Source organism: Engraulis encrasicolus, chromosome 11, assembly GCF_034702125.1.
Source record: "Engraulis encrasicolus isolate BLACKSEA-1 chromosome 11, IST_EnEncr_1.0, whole genome shotgun sequence".
Taxonomy (NCBI): domain Eukaryota; kingdom Metazoa; phylum Chordata; class Actinopteri; order Clupeiformes; family Engraulidae; genus Engraulis; species Engraulis encrasicolus.
The window spans coordinates 27,505,117-27,530,870 of record NC_085867.1 but is presented as its reverse complement, the minus strand read 5'-3'; the positions used below and the strand labels follow the sequence as shown (position 1 = coordinate 27,530,870).

The window sequence follows — 25,754 nt, the reverse complement described above, 5'->3', positions numbered from 1 at the left end:
TCCTCCTGCCCTCCGTCCTCATCCTTCCCGGTGCTCCGAGCGGGCCAGGCGCGGACCACATGCGCGCCGCATGCCGTATTCATTACACTAAGTGCAGCCAGCCGTTGACAGCCCACCCCAGTAGAGCTGATTTGGGACCCTCAGAGTTCCCGGTGGCCACTTAGTGTCCCCCCAGGGGACCAGGAGACAGACAAACAGAGAGACAGGGAGATGGAGAGTAAAAGGCATAACGAGATTATGTCCAACACATGATGGCTTGGCATCTGAAGGAGAGCTTTTATATCCTCCTCCAGGATAAAAAGCTTGGCCCGCCACTAGTTTGTCTGAGCATTTAATCTCAGAGGTCACTGCATGTTTGCCCTCTTAAGATGCAATCTGTGGATCCTATCTGTGGAAGTGGTCTGCAGTGGTAGACATCTGTATGTGTGTGTTCTGTCTATGTGCCCTTGAGAGGGAGAGCAGAGCGCGGAGCCGGGCCACTTCTGGGCCATTAGAGGGGTATCTGGGAGCCAAGCTTATTTAGCGGCTATTGACATTGCGAGGTTCCTTACCCAGACAACCATCTTGGCTTTAACCCCATTCTCATTGATTTCCGTAGAAATTGAGCGCCTAATTCATTGGACGTCTGGGTGATTTGATTATCAGACGGCTCATTCGGTTTGCTGTGATGTGTGAGTGTGGGTTGGGTTCTTTTTATTTGTTTCATATTTACATTTTAAGATTTCCCTGATACATTTGTTATTTAGAAAAGCTAGTACCATACTTAATCGCCAATTTGTTGTTTTAATTCTTCTAAATGTTTAATTTCTAAAGATTGATAAACAGTTGAAGCGAAAGGTGTGAGGGTTTTTTGGCGTCAGGGTGTTGGCGGGTAGGGGCGGGGTTTGACGCAGTTTATGCGCAAAAAGGGCGGCGCCCTGCATCTTCTGCAGTGAGGGTATGACCTATGACTAATCTCTCTCTCGCTCGTTTCTTTTTTTTTTAATTGTGCAGATGTCCCGAGTCGCACTGTAGCGCTCACACGCCCACACTTCACACTTCCATTGTGTTAGCTGCCGCCATTTTTGCTCCATCAGCCAACACCTCCATCCTCTTCTCATTGCAAAACATCTTCTCACCCATGGAACCTCTAACTTTTAAGGCATCATCTTCATCATTTTTTGCCACTTTGTGACCAGGACTTCTCAGATCTTAGGGAGAAAGCGGAGAACTTGGGTGTTCTGCTCAGAGGACTGGACCAGACCTTAACGCCACACACAAGGTCATCTGTGTCGAGGGACATGGCGCCCCTTTAGAAACATCAGTAAAAATATCAAGTGATGGAACTGTAGTTATAGTGACGGAATCATAGTTATTGTTACGGAACCTTAACATTATAGTGATAGGACCAGGTAGGCATCTTCATGCACCCGTGGATGACCCCTGCATCTTCATTTCATCTGCTCAGCAGTTTTATTCTTCACCTTCACTAGTGTGGAGACTTGTCATCCTCTTCTTCTCCACCAGCCTGCCATCGCCTCATCTGCACCATGAGCTTTCTTCTCTCTTTCTTTCTCCTCTCCTTTTCTCTTTCTCTTTCTGCTTGCCACTACGATTCTCTTGCTTTTTTGCTTCGTTATATTCTCATTCAGTCTCATTCATGATCTGCTCTTTACTAGCGTTTACTCCCACAGTCTCTTTCATATGTCTCTTCGTTTTCTCGCTTGCTTTTGATTTCTGCTATCATTTCCATTTCTCTCTCTCTCTCTCTCTCTCTCTCTCTCTCTCTCTCTCTCTCTCTCTCTCTCTCTCTCTCTCTCTCTCTCTCTCGGCCCTCCCTCTTTCACCCCTTCTGTTTCCTCTCTCCTCTCTCTCAGTGAAGACTCTCCTCCCTGCACCGGTCCTGATGTTGCCACCGTCGGTGGTCCTGATGCTGAGGCTGATGATACTACTGATGCTGCTGATGCTGATGCTATGGGTGTCTGCCCAGGTCTCCATTGTGCTTGATCTAACCATGCAGCTCCTCTCTGGTCCATGGTTGAGCCAAGCACTTTGGAGAGCCGTGAGCATGTTCTTCTCCCTCGCGCATCCCTCTCTCTCTCCTCTCCTCTCCTTTACTATGTTTCAGCGGCTCAGGTATAGGGAAGCACACTTCATTTAGCCCGGTCCAGTTACTAAATCAACCCTCTGCTTACTGTAGTTATAGTATTAGTGTCAGTCTCTGCTGGATAATGTGTGTGACGAGAAGATTTGAGCACAGGATTGAAATTGAGATATACACAGCGATAAGATGAAAAGGAAGGAAAAACAGAAGGATGGAAGATTACATTACAGGACAAAGATAACATTATGAAATTAGATTTCCAGATCGTTGTGTGCTGTGAGCACAAACGTGGCGGTATCCGAGTCCCTTGGCAGGACAAAAGAGACAGGCTTCGAAGCAGTGACTGTCTGTCTGTATTACTATATGTCATTGATGTGTCCCTGTTGTATCGTTTGAAAAACCCAATAAAGACAAAGAGCGAAAAGCACAAAAAATAAAAGACTTTTCAGAGCGTGTGTGACTGAATTACTCATATTGTCTGAAATTGATGAAAAATAGATATGAAAAAAGAAGACAGACAAGAAAAAAAGTGTAGAAGGTGGAGCTTGCTTAATTGGGCTGCATTGATTAGCAATGAATCACTGGCAAGAGATATGGCAGTGTGAGATATTAACGAGTTGCAGCAATAAAACGCTCAAGGGGAAAGTGGCCAGTCCTGACAGAGTGCTCTGTGGTCCAGCTACCCATAAACATATACAGAAGAGAATGTCCATGGTACTCTCCCTCCTCTGACAGGCCTTCAATGGCCATTAATTTACTTGGCAGCTTGTAGTTGCGCAACCTCACCATAAGAGGTCATAAATGAGCCCAGAGAAAAGAACACTTCATGTATTGAAGGTTCCGAGCTCCACAGCTGGAGAGGGAAACATAATATGTATGATCATTGTTCGCCAGGTTGCTGAAGGCTTTTATGAAAAAAAAATCTTATACCCTAAGAATGAAATGCCTGATAGTGTGTTCACCAACTGCAAACTTTGCCAATGTCAAACTGATGTGAGTCGAATTTGTTTCACACCCATCCATAATTTGCCTATAGAGTCCTATAAAGATGAGACAGGCTTCAGAATAAAAGCTCTCTTTCAGCCCGTAGAAAGACTTCCTGTTGGCAGCCAGCAAGATCTTCAATTTGATATGACACCGTTCCCTGGCAACCACCGACAAAGTGACATTAATTGCCGCTGCAATGATAAGCAGCTTCTGCAAAGCAACAGGCAGCATGTGATATAGTGCAGCACACCAATAGTAACAGGCAGTAGGCTACTGTATGTGGTAGGATATAGTGCAGGGCTTCCAAAAACGTAACCATGTCAAGGCCCCCCATTAGGCCTACCGTTAGATTCCAGCCAAGAGCCCCCTTACACAAGTCCTGTCACACTATCCTTTCCTGTGCAACCCTTTTCACAACCATGGTCTAGTGCTGGATCTCAAATGGTGCACTTGTGCACTTCAGTTGTCATGCTTCAGTGCATATGGCTTATTAATTACACTCTGAAACCTGTAAGGCCCAAAGTGCACAAGTGCACCTACTGAGACACAGTAGGCCTGTGAGTCAGTGCCCCACTGGGATGTATAATAAGGATAGCAATGTTGAGAGATGTAATAGATTATTATGCAGTTCTTAACAAATGAATATTGTTCAGCTTATTCTTGGTTTATTTTGGTGTACATTACTTATTCCATGATTTATTTTCTTTTGCTATGCTTTTTCTGCCAACCTGCTGTGGCCCCCTCAAGGCCCCCCAGGGGTCCCGCCCCCCGCCCCCCAAAACCACTGGGATAGTGCACATCACACCAGCTCAACCGTCATCAGGTCGTCACAGGGAATGAAATAGATGAATATTTATGTTGTTGATTTGATTGGCTGCCGCAGACTAAATTCGCTCCTCACTTGCAATATAAAATTGATCCAATATTCTTGCTTTGCTTAGCTCCTATTCGCTTGCCTCCGCCTCCCTCATAAGAATGAATGGCAAAGTTTGCTTCTCTTCGCCAAATTCGTGTGCGTATACTGTATGTAGGCTATGTGTGTAGCGCTGTAAGGACCGGTGTAAGGACAGGACCTATACCCAATATTAGGAACATGAGATCTCAAATGGTCTGAAATTGATGAAAAATAGATATGAAAAAAGAAGACAGACAAGAAAAAAAAGTGTAGAAGGTGGAGCTTGCTTAATTTGGCTGCATTGATTAGCAATGAATCACTGGCAAGAGCGTCAGTGTGAGATATTAACGAGTTGCAGCAAGAAAACGCTCAAGGGGAAAGTGGCCTCAGGACTCAGTCTGAATTTTGGCAAATCTCAGGGATGCTCACTGATGAAATGACCAGTGCTTCTGGTACAGTCCTAATATACTCAGTTGTTATTATACACAGTCTTGCTATACCATGTGGATAATAATAATAATCGGGCACACCTAGATTGTAAAAATTCCACTGAGTGCAACTGTCATACTGGTTATATTGGATTGTCAACATATTATCATACTTACTGTATACACTTTATACGCATACAGTGGACAGTGGCTGGTACCACCTTGCTCTTTGGCCAGTCAGCATGGTTGAATAAGTGCAACATCTGATTGGCAATTGAAACGGCAGAGAACGCCATAGGCGCCCATAGGCTAAGAAAAACTGAATAAACAAATTAATGAAAAGCGCTTAGTTAACCTGTGTGTGTGTGTGTGTGTGTGTGTGTGTGTGTGTGTGTGTGTGTGTGTGTGTGTGTGTGTGTGTGTGTGTGTGTGTGTGTGTGTGTGTGTGTGTGTGTGTGTGTGTGTGTGTGTGTGTGTGTGCGTGTGCGTGTGCGTGCGTGTGAATAGACAGTGATTATGTGGGTGTCCTATCCCCCAAGGCCACTAGACAGTAACACCAATGTCATAGTTGAGTGTGTATGTCTATATCCATTACACGCAAGTCCAGGCAATGACCAATGTCATGATTGTGTGTGTGTGTGTGTGTGTGTGTGTGTGTGTGTGTGTGTGTGTGTGTGTGTGTGTGTGTGTGTGTGTGTGTGTGTGTGTGTGTGTGTGTGTGTGTGTGTGTGTGTGTGTGTGTGTGTGTGTGTGTGTGTGTTAGGGTTGCCAACTGTCAATGAAAAAAATACGGGACACTTCATCGTGCCGGGGGTCTGGGGGTCGTCCCCCAGAAAATTTTGCATTTCTTAGATGTAATTTCCTGCATTCTAACGTCCCGTGTCCCGTTTCAGTTCAATACGGAACCCGTACTTTTATCTCTAAATACAGGACGATTCCGTATTTCAAGGGACGGTTGGCAACCCTAGTGTGTGTGTGTGTGTGCGTGTGCGTGTGTTTGTGTGTCAGAGAGAGATCGCCACAGTTACAGCCACACTGGGGAGTGCTTCTCTGGGGAGAATGTGTCCTTTTATATTCTTCTCACCAAACACCATTTTAAACTGCACACACACACACGCACACATGCACGGTCAGTAAAATCATATGTATGCAAATAAAATATGTCTGCTGTATCGCAAAACTCAACACATGAACTACTATACTTAAAGAGTCTCTGCTACTACTACTAACGCACAAACAAATATGGACGCTATAAGGACAAGTGTCCCTGTTATTAGACCAACCAAACATTTACAGAAGGCTATAGCAGCCGCCCACAGCCCGCCCACGGCTCAGCCTTCCCTTTGTCACACAGTCAGGGGGGTTCGCTCAGACCCGTTGCATCTGCATTGTTCAAGGGCATCTGTGATGCAGGCAAAAGGGAAAATTGTTCTAAAATGCCACCCAATGAATGCAATCTAGTTTATTTGTGTTGTTGTTGTTGTTGTTGTTGTTACAGTAGGGTTCTTATAGGCCTACATCTATAATGCTTCACACTACACATATGATTGTATGTCATCACCAAACGGCAGTACATCATTACTTATTAGGCCTAATTCAAAAAACAATTACAAAGACAGACGAGTCCTACTCAGCTTTAGCACCTTAATACCGTTATAGACATTGAAAGTTAACTACTATAGTACTACACTACTATGACAGTGCATGGGACCTTTAGTAATACATTACGACTTGGTCATTGCCATTCTGGTAACAGTTAATTTATAATGCTGTGTCTTAAGGGGTTAAAAGGATGCTAATATCCTTCATGCCATGCCATAGTGCTAAAAATGCTATACAATTAGCTAGAAAAATCAATAAAGTAAAAACATTTTTTTCACTCAGTCAAAAGTCATTTTTTTATTACACTGGCTTGTATCAGTGTTGCATTAAAATTTCAATTAATGACTATATTGGCTGTAAATCATTATTGCATTACATCTAACAGTAGTCATTGTCTTCACAGTGTCAAAACCCCTTAGTTTTGATTGGGCAAAATAATGTTCTGTACCTGGTAAACATAACAAGCGGTATCAATATCTCCGGATGACCCAGCAGTGGCTTAGTCGGCTGGGCACTGAACTGCTATGCGGGTGACCTGGGTTCAATTCCCGACTCGGGTCATCTCCTGATCCTCCCGCGTCTCTCTCTCCCACTCGTTTCCTGTCTCACTCTTCACTGTCCTGTCTAAATAAAGTAAAAAAGAAAAAACACACAATTTTTTTTTTTTATTAAAAAATCTCTGGATTCTAGCCTATGTTACCCAGTGAATGGATAATTTATGGTGGTGATGCAACTGTCAGAAATTGCCAACACTGTAAATATTTAATTCAACTCTCTGGGTGTTGATTTAACACAACAAAATATAGAGCGTGGGTCCACTCACGGTTGCAGATGATGGAGACGGTGATGAGGAGCAGCAGGAGAAGGCCGCAGCCCCCCGCCAGCGGAGCCCAGATCAGCAGCTCGCACCTCTTGTCTTCACGCTTGGTCTCTGGTGGAGGATAGACAGATGAAATCATACCCAGGGCCGCTGACAGCTTTGGCCAGGCCCAGGACAAAGTCATCTGAAAGTTCCCCCAAACCCAATACATTCAAGGGAGCCCCCTCTCTCCCTAAGCCAGGGACAACTGTCCCCTTTGTCCTCCGTTGGCACCCCTGATCATACCAAACAACGGTGATCAGGACTGCTTTGGAGTCTAGGAACAAACATTCGAAAAACTGTCTGACCAATTTTTCAGATGGAAACAACACTAATGAATGATTGTGTCACTGTATTACAAATTAATTACATTCATTGTTTTGTTCCTCCTAGTGTGTGTGACGTTGGCAGGAGCATGAACATTGCTAACCTGTAGGGCACACACATGGCGCAGGAGTGGTAGTAACATCAGACACAGTAGAGGGCTTGCAGGTGAACGTCTCAGGCTTTTTTGTTGGGATTTTTTCTAGAAGTTGTCAAACAATTGAGTAAGTGTTGATGTTAGATTGCTGATCCAAATAAAGGAAAAAAATAGAAAGTAAATCAAGTAAATATATCAACCTGGTTTTCCTTCAAGGAGCTGGGCAGTTCCAAAGGTCAGTGTGTTGGCAATGTACACACCACAGTTGTAGATCCCACTGTCTCTTTTCTTCTCAAAGCTTTTGATTGTCAAAGCATGACCACTATCCGCTATTTCAATAAATTCAGGAGTTCCTAATCTTGACACAATTCGTCCTCTTTTTACTGACACAAGGAATTGTATGCCATTTTCTGAAGCTCTTAGCCACATGGATGTAAGACTGGGGTCCTTCTTAAGTGAACACGTAACAGTTTTTCTCACTCCTTCATCAACTTCCTCCGAGGTACAAGCTGGAAAACATTTTTTAATTGGACATACAAATAAATTGTTTTAATTAATATCTGCAGACTGCTCGCAACTGAAATACCCTAGAAAAACTGAACAGAAAATCTGAAAAGATAATAGCCGCACACTCCATGTTTGCATATTTTTACTCCCAACATTGCAGCCCCAGTGTAACTTTCTCAAACTTGTCACTGACATGTTTACCCCATTTGGATGGATAGACAAAGAATCCACATTTCCAATGAGGAAAATTTCCTCTAGTGCAGCTTTAAAGGTGCACTGTGTAAGACTGTGGCCAGAATAGGTAGGCCTATTGCAACTATGCTTCTCATTGAAAGTGTGCTGCCTATTGCCAAATTTGATCTTTTCATGAATATTTACCAAGGAAGAAACTAGCATTTACTAGTAGGTAAGCAGTACAGTAAGTTTTGCAGCTGGAAATGTTTATTTCTGGAAAATAAAAATGGCGTACAAGATCCCCCTTTTCATGTACGTATGAAAAGTGCAATTTTCCCAGTCTTGTTGAATACTTAGAATTTGCGTGCATGGATTCTGGTAATGAACAAAATATTAGATTTTTAGTTGTTTATTTCCAGAATTCATGCTACCCATTCACTAATGTAGCACAGCATAGTTGCAGCAGCCTCCCTTTTTTGACCATTTCCTGCACACTGCACCTTTAAGGTGTCAACTACACCTGACACAAACATTTGATTTTTCAAGAATATTTAGAGACACTCAACAGGTACCAGTTCACAAATTACAGAAGAGTTCAGATGCAAAACCCCCTAACTCCATTTCTGGAGACCCTCTATATTTTTAGAGAACCCAGTTGTTGGTTTGGTTTGCATTCATGTACTTGATAATACATATAAATAGTTATATTACATGAATAAAATAAAAAAATATGCAATTTTGATAGCTTTGTATTAAATAAAAATTAATTAAGATTATTTTCTGAAAAGGCACTTGGGAGGTTTTGCATCTGAACTCTTCCATTTTTTTTTTGCATTTTCATAACTTGGACCACATTTTATGTAAAACTGTCATCAAAGCTTTTTGCCTATTCCAATGTGCTGTTGCTGCTATCTATTCAGTTCTTGTTCAAGACATTTACCAAACCTGACGGACCAAATGCTTAAATCTTCTCCCACTATTTCAGTAAAATAGAAAAAAAATCACTCACCATGAAAAATGCTCATGAGGATGAATAATTCCACACATTTAAATTGCATTTTGACAGATCTCACGGTGATGAGCTGCCTACTTTGATGAAGAGTCCCACACCAAAAACCCTTGTCTGCATACTGCACTCATATTCCCTTCCCTTTTCAACCATTCTTTTTCGTTTCTGCTTTCACTGTAATCCTGCTTTTATTTCTGCTTTCACTCCGAATGGAATTTCCATAAATATAATTTGCATGACCACAGCAATAGATGTAATTGTGATGATCAAAACAAGTAATTTATTGAGAGGTAACTGTCCATCTATATTTTATTTATTGTAATAAGATACAGTATGAGAGATGGTGTGTGTCATATCCAGTAAGTAGACTAGACAGTAGCCAATGTCATGACAGGTTACAGAGACCCATCTCAACCAACCGGGACAACATAAGACACAGAGAAAGAGCCAGACATCTTTATACTCCAAAAGATTTATTGTGTTTTATTAGAATTCTTCTCATACCATGGACACACTCACACACACAGAGAGAAGGGGTGTGGGCACACTCAGTCACAGGAGGGCTTCCATTACAGGCTGTGCACCAGTGCTATAGACTCCACACAACAGTCACACACGTGACACGTGCATATATATAGAGGCTATACAGTCTACTATACATACACATATAGTATAGTCAGAGGCGCATCTTGTCACCACGCTAGGCAGGCAGACGCTTGGGGCCCCCAAGCTTTAGATGGTGAATAACAGCTCACATTTTGCTACATTAGTGGCAAATTTCTGTCACATGTTCACTCCTTTGAAATTTCGCTTGGGGCCCCAGCTGGACCTAGAGTCGCCTCTGAGTTTAGTATCTATGCAGCCACCCATACACACATATAGATGTACAGGGCTCTAAATTAACATTAGCCAACCGGCCAAATGCTGGTGCAATTTCTATTTGGCCGGTAGAAAAGACCAACTTACTAGCCACTTTAACCCATTGGTGAGGGTGTTCGGCTAGTAAGATTGACATCTACTAGCCATGTTGGCTAGTGATGAATAAAGTTAATTTAGAGCCCTGTAGATGTATATACACTAATATTAGCAAAATAATTCACTAGCCTGCCATGAGTCACATATGAACTGAAGTGCCATCCCATTCCTAACCCATAGGATTTGATATACGGTTTGAATCGGTCCGCCTTTTGAAGATATTACAGCTTCAACTCATCTGGGAAGGCTGCCCACAAGGTTGCAGGGTGTGCTGAAAGGATTTTTTAAAATTTGCTGCCAAAAGCACATTGGTGAGGTCAAACACTGGTGTTGGTCGAGAAGGCCTGGCTCTCAGTCAGCCGCTGTAATTCATTTCAAAGGTCTTCTATTGGGTTCAGGTTAGGACTATGTGCAAGCCAGTCAAGTTCATCCATCCATAGCTGTGAAAGGTGGGCCGATATCTTATTGAATCTTATGGGTTAGGAATGGGATGGCAGTAAAGCTTGTGTGTGAGCCAAGGCAGGCTAGTGAATATTTTTGGTAACATAGTGTATGCAGTATGACTTATGCAGTATGTCACCAGCAGCTGTGCTCTTTCCACCACCCCTGGCCAGACACCCCACTGGTGAGACAGACTGGATTAAAGGAATCTCAATTATACCAGAGGACCTTCACACACTCAACACTCATTCATGTACCTGAACACAGCATTGCAGACTTCATAACGAGCTACCATGTGATTTAGCAGTAGGTGAGTAGAATAGACAGGTCTTTTCCATTAGAGAAAGAACACTATGAACTCTTCGAGCGGAAGGTACATTCATTTTAAAGGTACACTTCCTTCCACACAAGCACCCCGCCCCCAGTCGTACGCAGACACACACGTGCAGGCACACACGCACACAAATCCAGCAGACACGCACGCACAAACACCATGACTGACCAACAACTGCAAGAGCATGCGAGCTGTGTGTGTGTGTGTCTTAGCTGTCTAGCAAGCACTCAAGTCAATGTCACCCTTGCGTGTATCCATGTGAACATGCCTTCATAAATCCTTGCTTGCTCACGCTCTCTCTCTCTCTCACACACACACACACACACAATTCCTCCATTACCATATCCAAAGCATCAGCTCTCAGGCTAAATCAGACCTGTTGCTAAGGTTAGACAAACAAATCCAATGCAAGCACAAGTGAGAAACACATTTTTCATTTTCATTCACAGCAAAGTTACACATACAGTATAATTTTCTTTCTGGTCAGTGTGATGGGAGTGATCGTATAATACTGACACACTTCAGTCAACACTAGTCTTTTTTTCCATTTAAAAAGCACACAGAGAGGTGAATATCAGGGATATTAGGGGCAAAATCAAATTGAGTGAGACAGTTGAGAAAGGGGAAAAAAACACATTGAGTTGTATGCTGAGTACCTCTGAACAGTTAAGGAAATAAGTGTGTGAAAATTCTCATTTATTTAGATTTACAGTAGAGGGAGCTTTTACGATAAAGTAATTTCAGAGAGGTGTTCTGTGATGGTGGTCTAAGAGTAAAGCTGCTTTTTACTGGGCCAAGTCATGTGCCTTCAGTAACCTGCCAGGCTCATCTTCACCAGATAAACTGACCATAAATGGAGGAAAAAAGAAAAAGTATCCAGCCTACAGAACATCACCATTAGTTAACAAATCATCCAAAACAGAATCAAAACAGCAAATGAGAACATCTACCTGAGAAGGTGACATTCATTTGGCAGACAGATTTCTTGTTTCAATTTTTTTTTGTAAATACTACTTTTAAAAAAGGAAGAAAAAAAAAAACAAACAATGAAAAACAAGTCATCTGCATCTACACACTGCTGGTAATTCAGGGCAACGCACACAAAATCATTTTAATGTATGAATTCATGGAGGTTATTTAGGCCCTTGCTCTGCCTACAGAGGGCAGCATGCTAAGCTGGTCTCCACTACGAGCTCACATACAGCATTACTCATAGTGCATTTGGTTAATAGAAAAGAAGAAAAGACCAGCACCAGTGAAAAACACCCAGAGCCCAACATGAAAAAACACTAACGGCAGATGAAAGGATGAACTGATAACTTAACAACAAGTACAGTATGAATGAAATAAAATTATTGGTACCATTTATGACCACTACTGGAAAAATCCAAAAGGTGGCACAACAGAAAAGCCAGAGGAAAAGAATGTTAACAGATGTTAAACAAAACAGACAGCATGTCAAACGATTTGTTTGTGTTTCTGTGTGTGCGTGTGCGTCTTTTTTAATAAAAAAAAAACCTCCTAAACCTAGCAGTCAAACACTATATAGGTGAAAATATGTAGTAGGAGTCACTGGGCAAGCAAAATGGTGTCCGGCCATACAGTTCATCTGCAGTCTGACTGAGAGCCTCGTCTGCTCAAGTGCCCCATGAAAAGACATTTCAGGCCAGACCTGAAACAGCTGAAGGTTAAAAGTGGAAGTTAAAAGTGAAACCCTTTTTTTGTTGTTGTTTTGCAATAAATTAAGTGCCATTAAGCTGCAATAGCACTTCCTGCTCGTTACACGGAGAGCAATGCTGCCTGCAGTGATGTTGCTGTAAAGTTAATAACAGACACACAACGTGTATGTAACAACTCAATGCTAAGGAGAAAAGGCATATAAAAACGATTTGCCACAGTAAATTACCAAAATTGTGTCCCAATTCTGCTCAAAGGACATGCATCTATTGTTTTACTCTTACACTTGACACTGCCATGCCCCCAAATATGGCAAAATAAACACTGGACAGACATATAAATTGAAATGTGCACCACCAATCTAGGCGATCTTGTGACCGTCTGACACATTCCAAAAACAAAGGAAAGCAAACAAAAAAAACCTTCCTCCGATTGCCAGACACAGTAACAACATTTTAAGGACATCAGTTCTTATCTTATCAGTTACAATGTGAGACTTCCAGACGAGTCCAGACAAATAAAGCACAGGAGACAGAAACAATGTGAGTTTTCCAGAAGAGGATGTCCTGGTTAGTACTGGCTGCTGTGGCCACGATGGGAGTTTCCATACTCTTTGGTGGTCAAGCAGCGGCGTGGCAGAGTTGGCCTTCGCACCAAATGGCCACAGCAAGAGAAAAAAAAATCAATCAGGCACGTGGCCAGCCACCACATGTCTTGTCCTCAGAGCAGCACAGCACACCTGCACAGGGCCCAGAAGCAGACGGGAGTGCCGAGCCTAGAATGGAGCCAGTGAACAGCACTAGGAGTCAATAGGCGTCAAGGCCCCGGAGCTTAGAGAGCACCAGCAGAGGTCACCAGGATAGATCCCAAGTATACAGGGCTGCAGAGTTGGGGCTCTCGATCTCATCAGTAAAGGGCTACAAGAGCTGCATAAACAATGACTGGACGCAGGCGCCCAGTCAAAGGGCATCCGGGGGCCAGGGTGGATAACAGCAGCTGGATGCCAGTGGCTGCGGTGTACGCGTGTGACCACAGGGAGCACAATCTCCGTCACCATGGCAGCGTCTCCAGCTAATGGCACACATGAATACCAACCAGACACGCCCACTGATCTCCCTCCCTCCGTCTGTGTTTGCTTCACAAGGACGACTGCTGATTGCGCTGAAGGATGTCTTGCGAAGGCCGCCTCGCCAACAGAACTTCGTAACTTTTTGTTTTGTTTTTCTCTTTTATCTATAAAGCAAAATCTAAACATTCACAGTCTGAGGTGAAGACAGGCGTGTGTGTGTGTGTGTGTGTGTGTGTGTGTGTGTGTGTGTGTGTGTGTGTGTGTGTGTGTGGAGACACATGAGTGTTTGGAAGACACCCACTTGTGGCCTCTGCGTTCTTCTAAAGGCGTGAGAAGCACTCCTGTGTTAGACTCGCTAGCAAAGTGCACCGTTTTCAAGAAACACCTCGACAAAGGAGTTAGAGAGGTTACAAGTTAATCCTTAGAGAGGTGTTTCCTGAGATGGTGCCCACCAAACAGACGCAGATAGACAGAAAGGGCAATAATATGGTGCTGAAGAGTGCTTTAATATAAGGACACTGCTTACTGGGCACACCGGGTGAGTAGGGGTGTTGGTGAAGGCAGGAGGGAGCATTGAGGAGACCCACCCTTCAAAGTGTACTGACCCTTTGCACAGTCTAAAGAGAGAGGGGGGAGGAGGGGGGGCAGAGGGAGAGAGAGGGAATAAGGGAGGGTTGATTTTAGGAGTCGGGTAACACAGCCAAGCCTCTGCTATGTTGACAGAGTCCAGGGAGGAGGTGGAGGGGTAGACAAGGGGTCAGGGTGATGCATCTCTGGCTCGGCTGTAGGTGGAGGAGCAGGAATCTCAACTATGGCTGTGCTGAACCTCGCACAGCCCAGGAGGAAACTATTTGGCTCAGGGCTGTCGGCCATGACACTCATGGAAAAAGCTGATGTAGGGGCTTCGTAGCGGCTTCATAAGAGCCTTCGTAGAGGTGTCGTGTAAGCTCAGTCTTAGTAGAGCCGTCTTAGAACAACTATATTGACGTTGTAGGCTCGGTTCAGTCCCCACCCACCCTTGAACAGGATCCTATTGGATGCTGGAAACAAGACAGACAGACAGACAGACGCAGCACTTGGCGAACACCAGTGTGTCTGACACCTGTTGCCTCAGCATTTGGCATCACCAGGCCACAAGAGTGACAGAAAAAAACAGACATACTAGGAAAAACCAACACACAAACATGCAAAAAGCCTTTTCTCCTTTATAGTTTAGTTAGTTTTTTTTTTTTTTTTCTTCAAGTGCATGTGTTAACAACACGCACACACTGAGCTGATGTTGCTCTCATTCTCAGTCAGTAACTGGAGTCTTCCAATGGCAGGACTGGAATAGCAATTGGGGTGGGGCTGGGCTGGGGGGATTCGATCAAGGGATGCAGGGATCAGTACCACCTAGGCTACTATAATGATGGGCTGCTTCAGGCATATAGAAAGTTCTGGCTCTGGTTGCTCAAGGCAAGCAGTGGAGAGGAAGGAAGAGATGAGGAGTGGGGTTAAGGATGAGATGGGATGGGATGGGATGGGATGGGATGGGGTACCCACCCAGTGCCCCCCACTGAGTGCCTGTTACAGCTGATGGTAGGGCTAGTAGTGAAGAGAATGGGGGTGGCAGACAGGATTCCAGAGTCAAGGTGGCCCTGGCCTTTGGGCACAGAGCTGAGGGGAGCGCCCCTCAAGACAGTGGGGAAGGCGGGGAAAGTGGGGTTGGTGGAGAGGTTTCAGGGGGCCAAGTGAGCTCCTCTAGGCATAGATCTGGTGGTTGGAGGGATTCTGAGGGTAGAGTGATCTCCTGCTCTGGGCATAGGTCTGAGGGGTGGGTGGCGGGTCACGTGTAGATCTGGGGGTTGGAAGGAGTTTGGGGTTTGCGCGATCTCTTCTAGGCGTAGATCTGAGGGGCGGGGCCCCCGAGGTTGTGTGTGTTGTCTGCTGAGAGGCGTTCGGGCTGAGGCGGCCCCTTCACCAGGCTGGCGAAGTCCATCACGCCAACATCCTGGTTCTTGGCACGCAGCGCAGCCGTATGCAGTTTGTCCAGGAAGTCAGGCATGCCTGAGGAGGCCACACACACACACACACACACATTTACATTTTGCTGTTCATTAATATCTGAGGATGTAAACAAGACATGCTGGTTAACTTATCGCTATTCACTTATTTATTCATTTTCCTTAGTCTGTGGGTGAGGAATTCTCTGTCGTTTCAATTGCCAATCAGACGTTGCACTTATTCACCAAGTCGAAGTGCTGTCATAGTCAATTGTATGCTACATCAAACCTGTGCTAGCTCAAAGTCGTCCTTGACCATCTTGAAAGGCGTTCAGAATTAAAAAATGTATTATTATTATAGTGACTTGGCTGTGAAGAGAGACCTGATCCTGGGCCCTGCAGAAAGTCTCACAGTGCTTACTTGGCAGATACAGGGCTGGATGGAACAAATGTACAGCAGCGTTTTTAATTTCATAATGTTGGACTGGCACCTCTGATATGGCCTGGGCATGAGCCACCACCATTAACACGCCACCCACTTTGAAGAGGAATTATGCCATGTGACTTCTCATGCCAGATCATCAAGAGACAGCCTTCTGAAAAGTCCAGCACTTAGAGGAATACAGCTGCATGATATTCAGAACAGAGCTAGATTAGACTCTAAGACCTAGAAGCCATTACTAAGCTTCGCAACGTTTCAATTATTGCATGTGTATTAGAACGGTCACACAGAGGTTCCGTTCAATTCAGTGAAGCATTCCATTTCCGGGTTGGAATTGGAAAACAGAAATTACCAATCAATATCAGGGCAGGACATATGAAGTCTGCATTTCTGATTGGTCATCAGTGTGTCTGTGGGTAATCAGTGTCTTTCGTGTCATTTCTCCTCTATTGTGATGAGCTATTTTATCCATTACTACAGCTAATATTCAATATAAATCAAAATAAATCAAAATAAAACATTTATTATTGTCACCATGCACGGTCTAAGTAGTTCATATAACTGTAAAAAGAAGAATAAAAAGATTCATTTTAGAGATATGTGGTTTTACAGCACGAGACAAAAAAAACCCAACTGTGGTATATCATGACATACATCTTTAGTGATATAAAGTAATAAAGTAAAGTAATTTTTTTTTTTTACCATATCGCCCAGCAATAACTGAGGGTGCTGTGCCACAGCGCGAGCCCAAGGCAAACAGGCCAAAAAGATACTTTAGAAAGAAAAGAAAAAAAAAACAACTCACCGCTAGAGACCATCCAGCTGACGCAGTAGCGAGGGAAGACGGTCTGGGGGTCATCACTGTACGTCAGCAGGTAGTCAAAGCCATTCTACACAGACCAAGGACAACAGGAAACATGTCACACTTACGAAACTGATAAACAATTCACTGAGTACTTTGATCATTTTGAAATAAAAAAGATATCAGTGTTCATATTTCATATCAGACATGCTTTACTTCTGTGGTATGTCTGTCGCAACAGGAAATCAGGAAGGCCAGAGTACTGAGCATTGAGCAAGAATGAGAGCATGAGTGTGCCAGCCAGCCTGAGAGAGTGCACACATGCTCCTAGGACCTTGCATTACATCTACAGAGAGCACACACAAGATACACATGTGCATCTAAAGAGAATGTCTTAGGGATAAAGACACACACCTCCTGGAAACAAAAAAATGAACTTCATATACTTTTTTTTTTTTTTTTAGCCCAACCAACACTAAAAATGGCAGATGGATAAAACGTATAGACAGACACTAAATGATCTTGTGTTTGTGTGAATTCGACAACCACACCATTGGTTATATATCCTTAATCCTGGGGAACAGCATATGCATGGGCTGGGGGAAAAGGCAAGGTGGGTTGGAAAATAGGTTTGACCAGCCCATTAGATCCAAATAGAAATTTTACATCTCAGGCCCCACGAGCCGTCCAGACAGGGTAAAGACGTCGGCACCCCATTGGTGTCACATTTCAGTGTGGAGGAGGTGGAGGCCCCTATGGGTGTCATGTTTGAATAGAAGGGAGAGGTTTGACAGGGAGAGGGGTGCAGGCTTACCTCATCAAAGGAGCGATGTGGCCGTATGACCATGCGAGACTGGTAGGAGTGCACGCGCACATAGTCTTGGCTCTCTGGGAGACTGGGGTGCTGCACCGCTCTACACATCAACACAAAACAAACACGCGCCGTCAAACATCTCAAGCATACAATACAGCTTGGTCAACTCTACGGATGCACGATGTCAAATATTTTGGCCGATACCGATACTCAATATTGATATTGTGGTTTTGGTCGATATAAACCGAAACCGATATTTGTTTTTTTTTTTTAAAGACATAACATTTAATACAGACTGACAATGATGCAAACTGAATTTTTGACTGTCCTCTTTTCTTTTATTTTCAAAAACACTGTTTAACTCCCTGTGATAAAATCTGAAAAAACCTAGATTAAAAACTAGAAGACAAACAATGAAAGTCACTGTCAAGTTCAATCTTTTAGAATGTTAAAAAAAACATATCAGAATCAATAAGATTTTAAAATATTTAAAAAAAACACCAGCCCAGTTTAAACCCATCGGACCGAAGTCCGATGTGTTGAAAAATGTCAAATATCGTCCGATGCCGATGTTAAAGCCGATACATCGTGCATTCCTAGTCAACTCTATGTTCCTCTGTAGGTTGTTGTGCCCTTTTTTTGTAAGTTGTTTTTAAAACAATCAGCTGAATGCAATGTGATAAAAAAGTGCATGTATAATAATTGTCAGTTCTCCACACCAAGGCAACATAGCTGGTGGGCCGTGACTTGCTGTGCATTTGAACTACTACAAATATTTTAAAAAAAAAGCTGCAAACTACTGCTCACTTTGAATGGTGGTCTGTGGGCCAGAACCAGTTGAAACCCCCTTCTTCACACAATAACATGTACCATATAGCAAGAAACTGAAGTTTGTGGAAACTTCTGCTCGGTAATCTTGCAGTACCTGGAGACGAGGACCATCAGGTTATTCTCCAAATCCACGTCGTAGCGGCGCACGTACACGTAGTCCCGGGAGTACATGGGATACTGTGGGCACACACACACACACACACACACACACACACACAGTCAGTATGTACTGTACACATAGTCCCTGGAGCACATGCGGCACTGAGGCCATACACACAAAATCAGTATATAGGCTACTGTACACATAGTCCATGGAGCGCACAGAGCACTAGTGGGGCGCCTCAAGAACCACCATCAGAGTACACAGCATTGGTATTGAATCCATCGGGTGCTGTAAGACGAGACAGCAGAGTGGTAGACATGTGGCATTGTGGGGAGGCAGCGAGGGCGGCGTCTGGGTCAGGAGTCAACCTGATTACTGCCATTAAGCTCTGATCTGCATTGGGGAATCAAACGCTACCAAGGACAATTAACTACAGCAAGCTACTTTATCCAGGTGTATAGTACACCCCGACAGTGTGGCTTAAGAGAAGTAACCACTGTACTAGACTGCCAACACACTCCTGAACTGTCTGTAACACCACCTGGTGCTCTACACACCTCCTCCTCCCGTTACCCAGGGACTTACAGCACCCCCAGTTTCCACTCCCTCGGCGCGCACACACGCACGCAAGTGCGCACGCACACACACTTCAATACTTTTATTTGGATCTCACCAAGAAGATATTATAGATCCAAATACTGCTGGAAGAAAATTTCATAGCAGTCGGTAAGGACTGACCAGAATCATAAAGCCCTACTGTATGTTACATTACACTGGTGGAAAACTATAGGCCAGAATGGGCAGTCAATTTTTGGCTTCTAAGGGGTAAAGATGACACCGCCTCCGCCAGATTGCTTAACTACTAATTACTGCAGAGATTGAGCAGTATTTAGCAAGGTTAAAAAACCTGTTAAAGGTTAAAAATTGTCCTTATAAGTCCACACACACGCCGCTGCTGGGTCTTGTGCAATAGCCAGTGTTTGACCTCTTGTCGCTATGTGTAACACTCAACGACTTCATGTAATACACCTCTGGTGCCAAACACCTGTCATGCATTGCTTCTTTACATGCCGTGCTCACTGTGCACACATTGATTTATGGGTCTGACATTTTAGTAATAGCACAAGTCAGGGCGGTGCAACCACAGCTGATGCCACTATTGTATGGATGAAATGATTATTGCTAAACTTTAAGTGGATTATCTAAGATGCACATTAATCATCGCAGTACATTAGTTACCAATTGCTAATTAATTTACGGGCATTAGCTGGGGTTGTAACGTCACCGGATGTCTGAGCTAAAAAAAAACAAAAATCATTGACACTTACGTATACGTGCCCCTTGATGAACAAACTGTTGTTTTTAGCTTTGTGTACATCGTTGCATGTGTTGTGCATTGGATCCTGCACGTGCAAATTCCTATAGGTAGTTTTGCATATCTGTTTTTCTATTTTTAGCTGCACCGCGTATTGTTGCACACACCCTCACCATGTGTCTGAATTCTTTAGGTAGGTCTGTTTACAAGCAGATATAGTTTTGCACCACCTCAGCACTGGCAATTATCAGCAGTAACAATATCAGCAGTGCAGTAACGCAAGGACAACAACATTAGAGGCCTTCAACACTTGTTTCACAGTGGTAAGGCTATGCTATGCTATGCTATGCTATGCTATGCTATGCTAATAGTAATTTTAATGCTTCGGCCTCAATCCACCCCCACAGGATAACGTCAGTGGATTAGCAGAGAGGAGGAATAGTAGTGTCGTCTAGACTAGCGTCGCTAAATCCCTGGATAAATCTAACAGTCTCACAAATGGACAAATCTCCAACAAGAATACTACACCAAATCAAAGTGCATTTAAACGGTGTGTAAAATACAGTGTTTACAAACCAACAATGCCCAGTCCATTCACTGCTTACGCAGTTATGAATCAGCACTTAAGAGAAAGAAATTTGATACCATGGTGCTACAACATAATTATTATAGATATAATTGTTTGGATATTGCTGATCTCTGTGATCTTTTTTTTAAACAGCAGCTCTGTTGCAGCTACTTTCCCTTCATCTACACCCTAAAACATAGCAGCCAGTTAAACGTAAAAAAGTAAGTTACCCTGCTACCTTAAGTTTGTAAGTTAACTCAACTTGAGGCTCTCAGGTTGAATTAACTTAAAAAATTAAGCTAGCTAGGCAACTTGCTTTTTTATGTTGAACTGACTTGCAAAGTGGATAGTAAACGGTGTTGGTGGCCTCATCAGTCTTCAACCTAATTCATGTGCCACCCCTAATGCCATTTAAGTTTTCGATAACTCATGCTATGGAGTTCTCCTGTGGGGTTTTCATTGAGGTTATTTTACTGGAGCTTGTTTTCTCGTTTCTATCCTGATCCATGCATCATCTCTATAAATGACAGTGGATGGTGAAAGGTGGCACTAAAGATGCTGTGACTCACAGGAAAGTGTGTTGCCCAGTTCTATCATCTATAAGTAACTGTGTCTGGTAACTGGTGTCAAATAGACAGTAACTGGTGTCACTGGAGTCACAGGGAAGTGCATAGCACCACCTCAGAGCCTGTGTTCATAAGGGACAGTAAAAGGTGATGGGAAAAAAGGCACCTTGACTACCACCTAGAAGACATGGAGTTTGGTAAAATGTGATAGTATACGTGCTGTAATTCACAGGGAAGTGCATTACCAGTGCATCACTTCTGAGCATGTGTTTATAAGTGACAGTGTTTGGTAAATGGTGATGCAGGTAGCGGCACCTTCACTAAGTCACAGTGTGTGGCAAAATGTGCTAGTATTGGTTCTGTAACTCCCAGGAAGTGTGTTGCCCAGTGCACCACCTCGGAGTCTGTGCTTATAGGTGACAGTGGCTGCTAAATGTTGATGTAGAGGCAGCATGACCACCATCCGTAAGTGGCCGTGTCTGGTAAACAGGCTCACGAGGAAGTATGCAGCCCAGTGCACCACCTCTGGACCGGTGTACTGTAGTCATCTACCACCTATACTGTAAGTAACATGTTAATATAATCCATGTATTGACTTACAGGGAAGTGTGTTGCCCAGTGCACCACCTCTGGACCGGTGTACTGTAGTCATCTACCACCTATAAGTAACGTGTTAATATAATCCATAAGTAACGGTATTGACTTACAGGGAAGTGTGTTGCCCAGTGCACCACCTCGGAGCCCGTGTTGGCATCTCGATCCACCACCTCCAGCTTTATGACCAGGGCATCCCACTTCTTCCTGTACTCCGTGTCCAACTAGAGCAGAGGGGGCACAGGCACCAAAGGCACACAGAAGGTCACAGGATAAATATAGCGCTCGCAGGCAAGACACACACACACACACACACACACACACACACACACCCACCCACACTCACACAAATGCAAACAGGATCATACGCCTTCCATTGCCATCAGTCCTGTCGAGTATGGCATTGAAGGTTGTGCTATATTTGTCTGTCTGTGTTTGTAAACAACAGGTTTGGTCTTCTCATTACCTGGACATTGAAGAACTGCCTTGGGGTAATATCAGTGTAGGTTCCAAAGACTGGAAGAGAAAAAAAGACACACATACACACACACACAAAAGAAATCAAAACAAGAACAAAGCATTGGACAGAGAAAAAGGCAGAGATTATAAACATACACGCACACACACGACTACTTATTCACACAGTCATACGAGTATAATCAATTGCAGTGTAGCGGCCCTGTTATTCCTGCATAGTTATGCGACATTCACCCACATGCACGGCAAGGACAAGAGATCTGGCGCCCAAGGACAATAACCACACACTGTAAACACCAAGAGACCTGGCAGGCAAGGACAATAACGACACACCAAACACCAAAAGACCTCGGGCCTCAAGTGTAAAACTTGCTTATGCACAAGTAAAGCTTGGTAAGTAACTTTTCATGCAATTGTTCAGATGTACTAAAACTGACTTGACATGAAAAAGTGCACGTCTACTATATTTCATGTGAAATCGGAGGTACCACGTGAATCAGCATGAAAATATGTTAATGCCGGGACTGACACATTTAAAGTGGACATGCATCTTTAAGATTTTCAAATAAGTTATTCGATATGCGTTCCAATTTAGAATCATTCTTTAAAATTCGAAAAGCTGTTCTCAAAAATCCACACTCATAAAAACGCAAAACCCACACATACACAAAGATTCAGAAGGAAATCTACGCGAGTCTTAGTACATGAGGCTCCTGGCACCCAAGGACAATAGCCACTCACTGTCAACACCACTGCCAGATAAGGTCACTTACCATACACACAAACAGGTCTGGCAGGTTAAAATGCTGTGTTTACGTGCCATGTACAGCACTTCAACTACATGCCTATTCTCAGTTACAGTTCATTAATAAAGATTTACTGATACAGCAAAACTATACACCAACTACAATCCATTTGTAAGGTAACTACAGGGAAATTGTTGGTGATTCAAAATATGCCCTTGCTCATAGTGTGATTGCTCCGCTGTAATTGTGGCTTCTCCCCTTTATTTGTCCCCTGTGTTTTAGATTATACTACATTAGTGTGATGGCAGACCCCCCAACCCTGCTATTTCTGCCTCTCTGTGACACACAGATTATGGGGGTACCCCAAAGTATCCGCTTTCATTTGAACTGTGCCCTTGTTTTCTTGCCCATTCCTCCGTATTCAAACACACTGACTGCTCTCGATGACTGACCTCCACTTGGAAAACTTGCCTTTGCTCAGTGTGAATTCAGAGGTAACTTCCAATACAGGGGTATAACAGCACTTTACACTGACTACATTCATTCACTCACTCACAGCCAATGACATCTATAGATAGATTTTTTTTATTTTATTTCTACACATACAGGAAATCATCTTTTAGCTTTAGTCCTACTTCCAAACTCATGGCACTGGGCTCTTCGTTTTGGAAATAGCTGGCAGCCAATCAGTTTGTAAACGATAAGGTCCCTCAAACCCCCGATGCTTTAGTTTCTTTGGAGAGCACCCCATTAATTCCCTTTGTTTTCTGGCCCATTCCTCTGACCTCTGTATTCGAACAGGTGGCTGCCCTCGATGGGTCTCCGCCACACTCGGAAGGACTTCTTGTCGATGACGACCTCCCAGTCCGTGGTGGTCTGCACAGCCGGCTTCTCTACTGCCACGCTCTGGTTCTTCACAGCCTCCAACGCCTGCAGCTCCCAGGCACACCTGTGCAGGTACGCAAACATTCCAACGTGTTAGCCATTACCTCGGCGGGAACACACTTGGAACCTCAAAGCCCAGGCGCTGTTTGCTAAAGTCAAATGCTCTGATTGCAGACTCCAATATCTCAAAGTACAAGCTCAACCTAGAGGTGGAGAGACACATCATACACCTACAACAGGCAAACTTACAGGTCGAAACGAGGGCCTTGGTGACTCTATACCAAGTTTGATACACCTATGCCAGGCAGGCAGATTAACTCCCTAACACTCCCTAACACCTTTGGCACCTCAATGCAGAGGTGCCAAAACTCTATGGCATTGGCAACTCTAACATTAACCTATGGCAGGTGGATTTACTTAAACTAAAAGGTGATGCCAAGTCTGACTCCTGAGAGTGGATTTACTTACTAACAGGACACACTTAAGTTCTTAAAACACTATAAGCATGTGTACTTACTTACTGGTCAAACTAAAGCTCCATGTACACCTATGGTATGGTGAGTGGATTTTCTTATTCATAGGACAAACAAACCAAAACTCCTACAACACCCATAGCAACTATAGCAGCTGGACTTACCTGCGCAGCTCGTCGTCTCGGATCTTCTCATCCTCCCACATGAAGACCCCGGCCAGAGCAGCCAGTAGTTTCCGAGACGAAGCTCCTTTGCTCTGCAGGCGTTGCCATATGGTCCCCACTAGTGTCCACCTTGTTCGCTCCGAATACAGGTTGGAGTACAACTCGCCAATCTGAAAAGCGCGCCGAAGCCTCTGACCAGTGACAAAACTACAGTGATTGGCAAAGATTGACATGAGTCCTTGTTTCTTCTTCCCGGAGCTGACTTCGGTGGTGCCTTCTACGGCTCGTTGGAGCCAGACGAGAACCTGTCCGACACGTTGGCCGAGCCAGGCGGCACTTCCCGGTCTGGCATTGCTGCTGGCCGGACCTGGCCTCAGGTGCCTGGTGGAGTTCTGTAACCGGACCGCTCGGACACCAATGTCGCAGATTGGACGGCGTTGCACGGAGGGAAACATGCTAGCGAGACTGTGCAATATGTCACCACCAGCAGCACAATGGGGAGGTCAAAAGTACTTCAGTCTCACCTGAAGTCAAATGGTCCATCCAGCAACTCAGCAAGAATACTTGTCGAGACCAAGGGCGCAATGGAAATGGTTGTTCTGTCAAAGAGGGGGCACATGCATCAGTCACGAGGTGAACAGTTCCCCACAATATTAACCAATTTGACGACCAAGCATATTGTTGACATTTAGCATCTCCCTTTATAATATCCCTCCACCTGAATATATTCACGACATTAGATGTCAAGGCTCCAATGTGTCATTGTAGCGATGTAGATTAAACCAGAGACGCAAGGTTAGGCCAGGCTAACAGCTAGCTAGCATGGGGTTAAATCAAAATCCAACATTACATAAACTGCCCGACTTTTACATTACTTCACGTTACACGGTGCATCGAACAGTTGTCCGGTCAACACTTAACTACTTAAGAAATACCTCAGTGTATCAAAGAAATAGTTTTATATACACAACTGTCATTAAACTGGTTTTGCGCTAACACGTAGCAACTAGCTAACAGTAGAGGTCCCTTGCTCCTTACCTAACGGCAGTTCTGCTACATGAATTCTTGAGCCACTGCTTTTGTTTTGTTTTTTAATCCTAGGACCAACATTAATTGTTTATCCAATTTGGCAAGTATCCTTTAGGTGCCCTTCCCCCAAAAAAGCTCACAAACTAGCCCGTCTGTGCAAAGACACTTCACACGCCTTGCAACTGAAGTGCAGCAGCAACTGCACTACACATGAGAGTGGACATAGCAGCAGCAGCACACGCCCACCCAACCAAGCCACAGGGGACGGTCATAGCCATTCTCATTGGTCCATATCACAGCCCCTTTAGAAGTTTCTTCCTCTGATTGGATTTCGCCCTTGTCAGTTTTGTTTTCTTGCGCTAGCAAGTAATAAGTGAGCTTGTAGGACCCTATTTTTATAAAGGTGAAAAGGTGTCTACACTTTTGCCTGGATAAATTTGAATGTTATATAGGGCAAAGGTTATAACTATCTGAACAGTCGAATTAATGTCAAGTCATGATA

The 25,754-nt window shown here is 43.9% G+C and overlaps 2 protein-coding genes across 2 annotated transcripts; both read right to left on the bottom strand.

Annotated features, from left to right (window-relative positions):
• Positions 1 to 6,312: 6,312 nt before the first annotated feature.
• LOC134458901 (T-cell surface glycoprotein CD8 alpha chain-like) lies at positions 6,313 to 7,771 on the bottom strand. The gene is made up of 4 exons (XM_063211283.1): positions 7,476 to 7,771; positions 7,285 to 7,380; positions 6,819 to 6,926; positions 6,313 to 6,619 (listed from the first exon to the last, which is right to left on the bottom strand). Exons 1-4 carry the CDS (start codon positions 7,702 to 7,704, stop codon positions 6,537 to 6,539), a joined length of 516 nt encoding a protein of 171 aa, XP_063067353.1. The 5' UTR covers positions 7,705 to 7,771; the 3' UTR covers positions 6,313 to 6,536.
• Positions 7,772 to 9,419: 1,648 nt separating this feature from the next.
• On the bottom strand, positions 9,420 to 25,474 carry stard7 (StAR related lipid transfer domain containing 7). The gene is made up of 9 exons (XM_063210327.1): positions 25,262 to 25,474; positions 24,224 to 24,822; positions 23,487 to 23,650; positions 21,945 to 21,994; positions 21,592 to 21,702; positions 18,427 to 18,509; positions 17,502 to 17,601; positions 16,691 to 16,775; positions 9,420 to 15,507 (listed from the first exon to the last, which is right to left on the bottom strand). Exons 2-9 carry the CDS (start codon positions 24,676 to 24,678, stop codon positions 15,338 to 15,340), a joined length of 1,218 nt encoding a protein of 405 aa, XP_063066397.1. The 5' UTR covers positions 24,679 to 24,822; positions 25,262 to 25,474; the 3' UTR covers positions 9,420 to 15,337.
• Between the last annotated feature and the right edge of the window lie 280 nt (positions 25,475 to 25,754).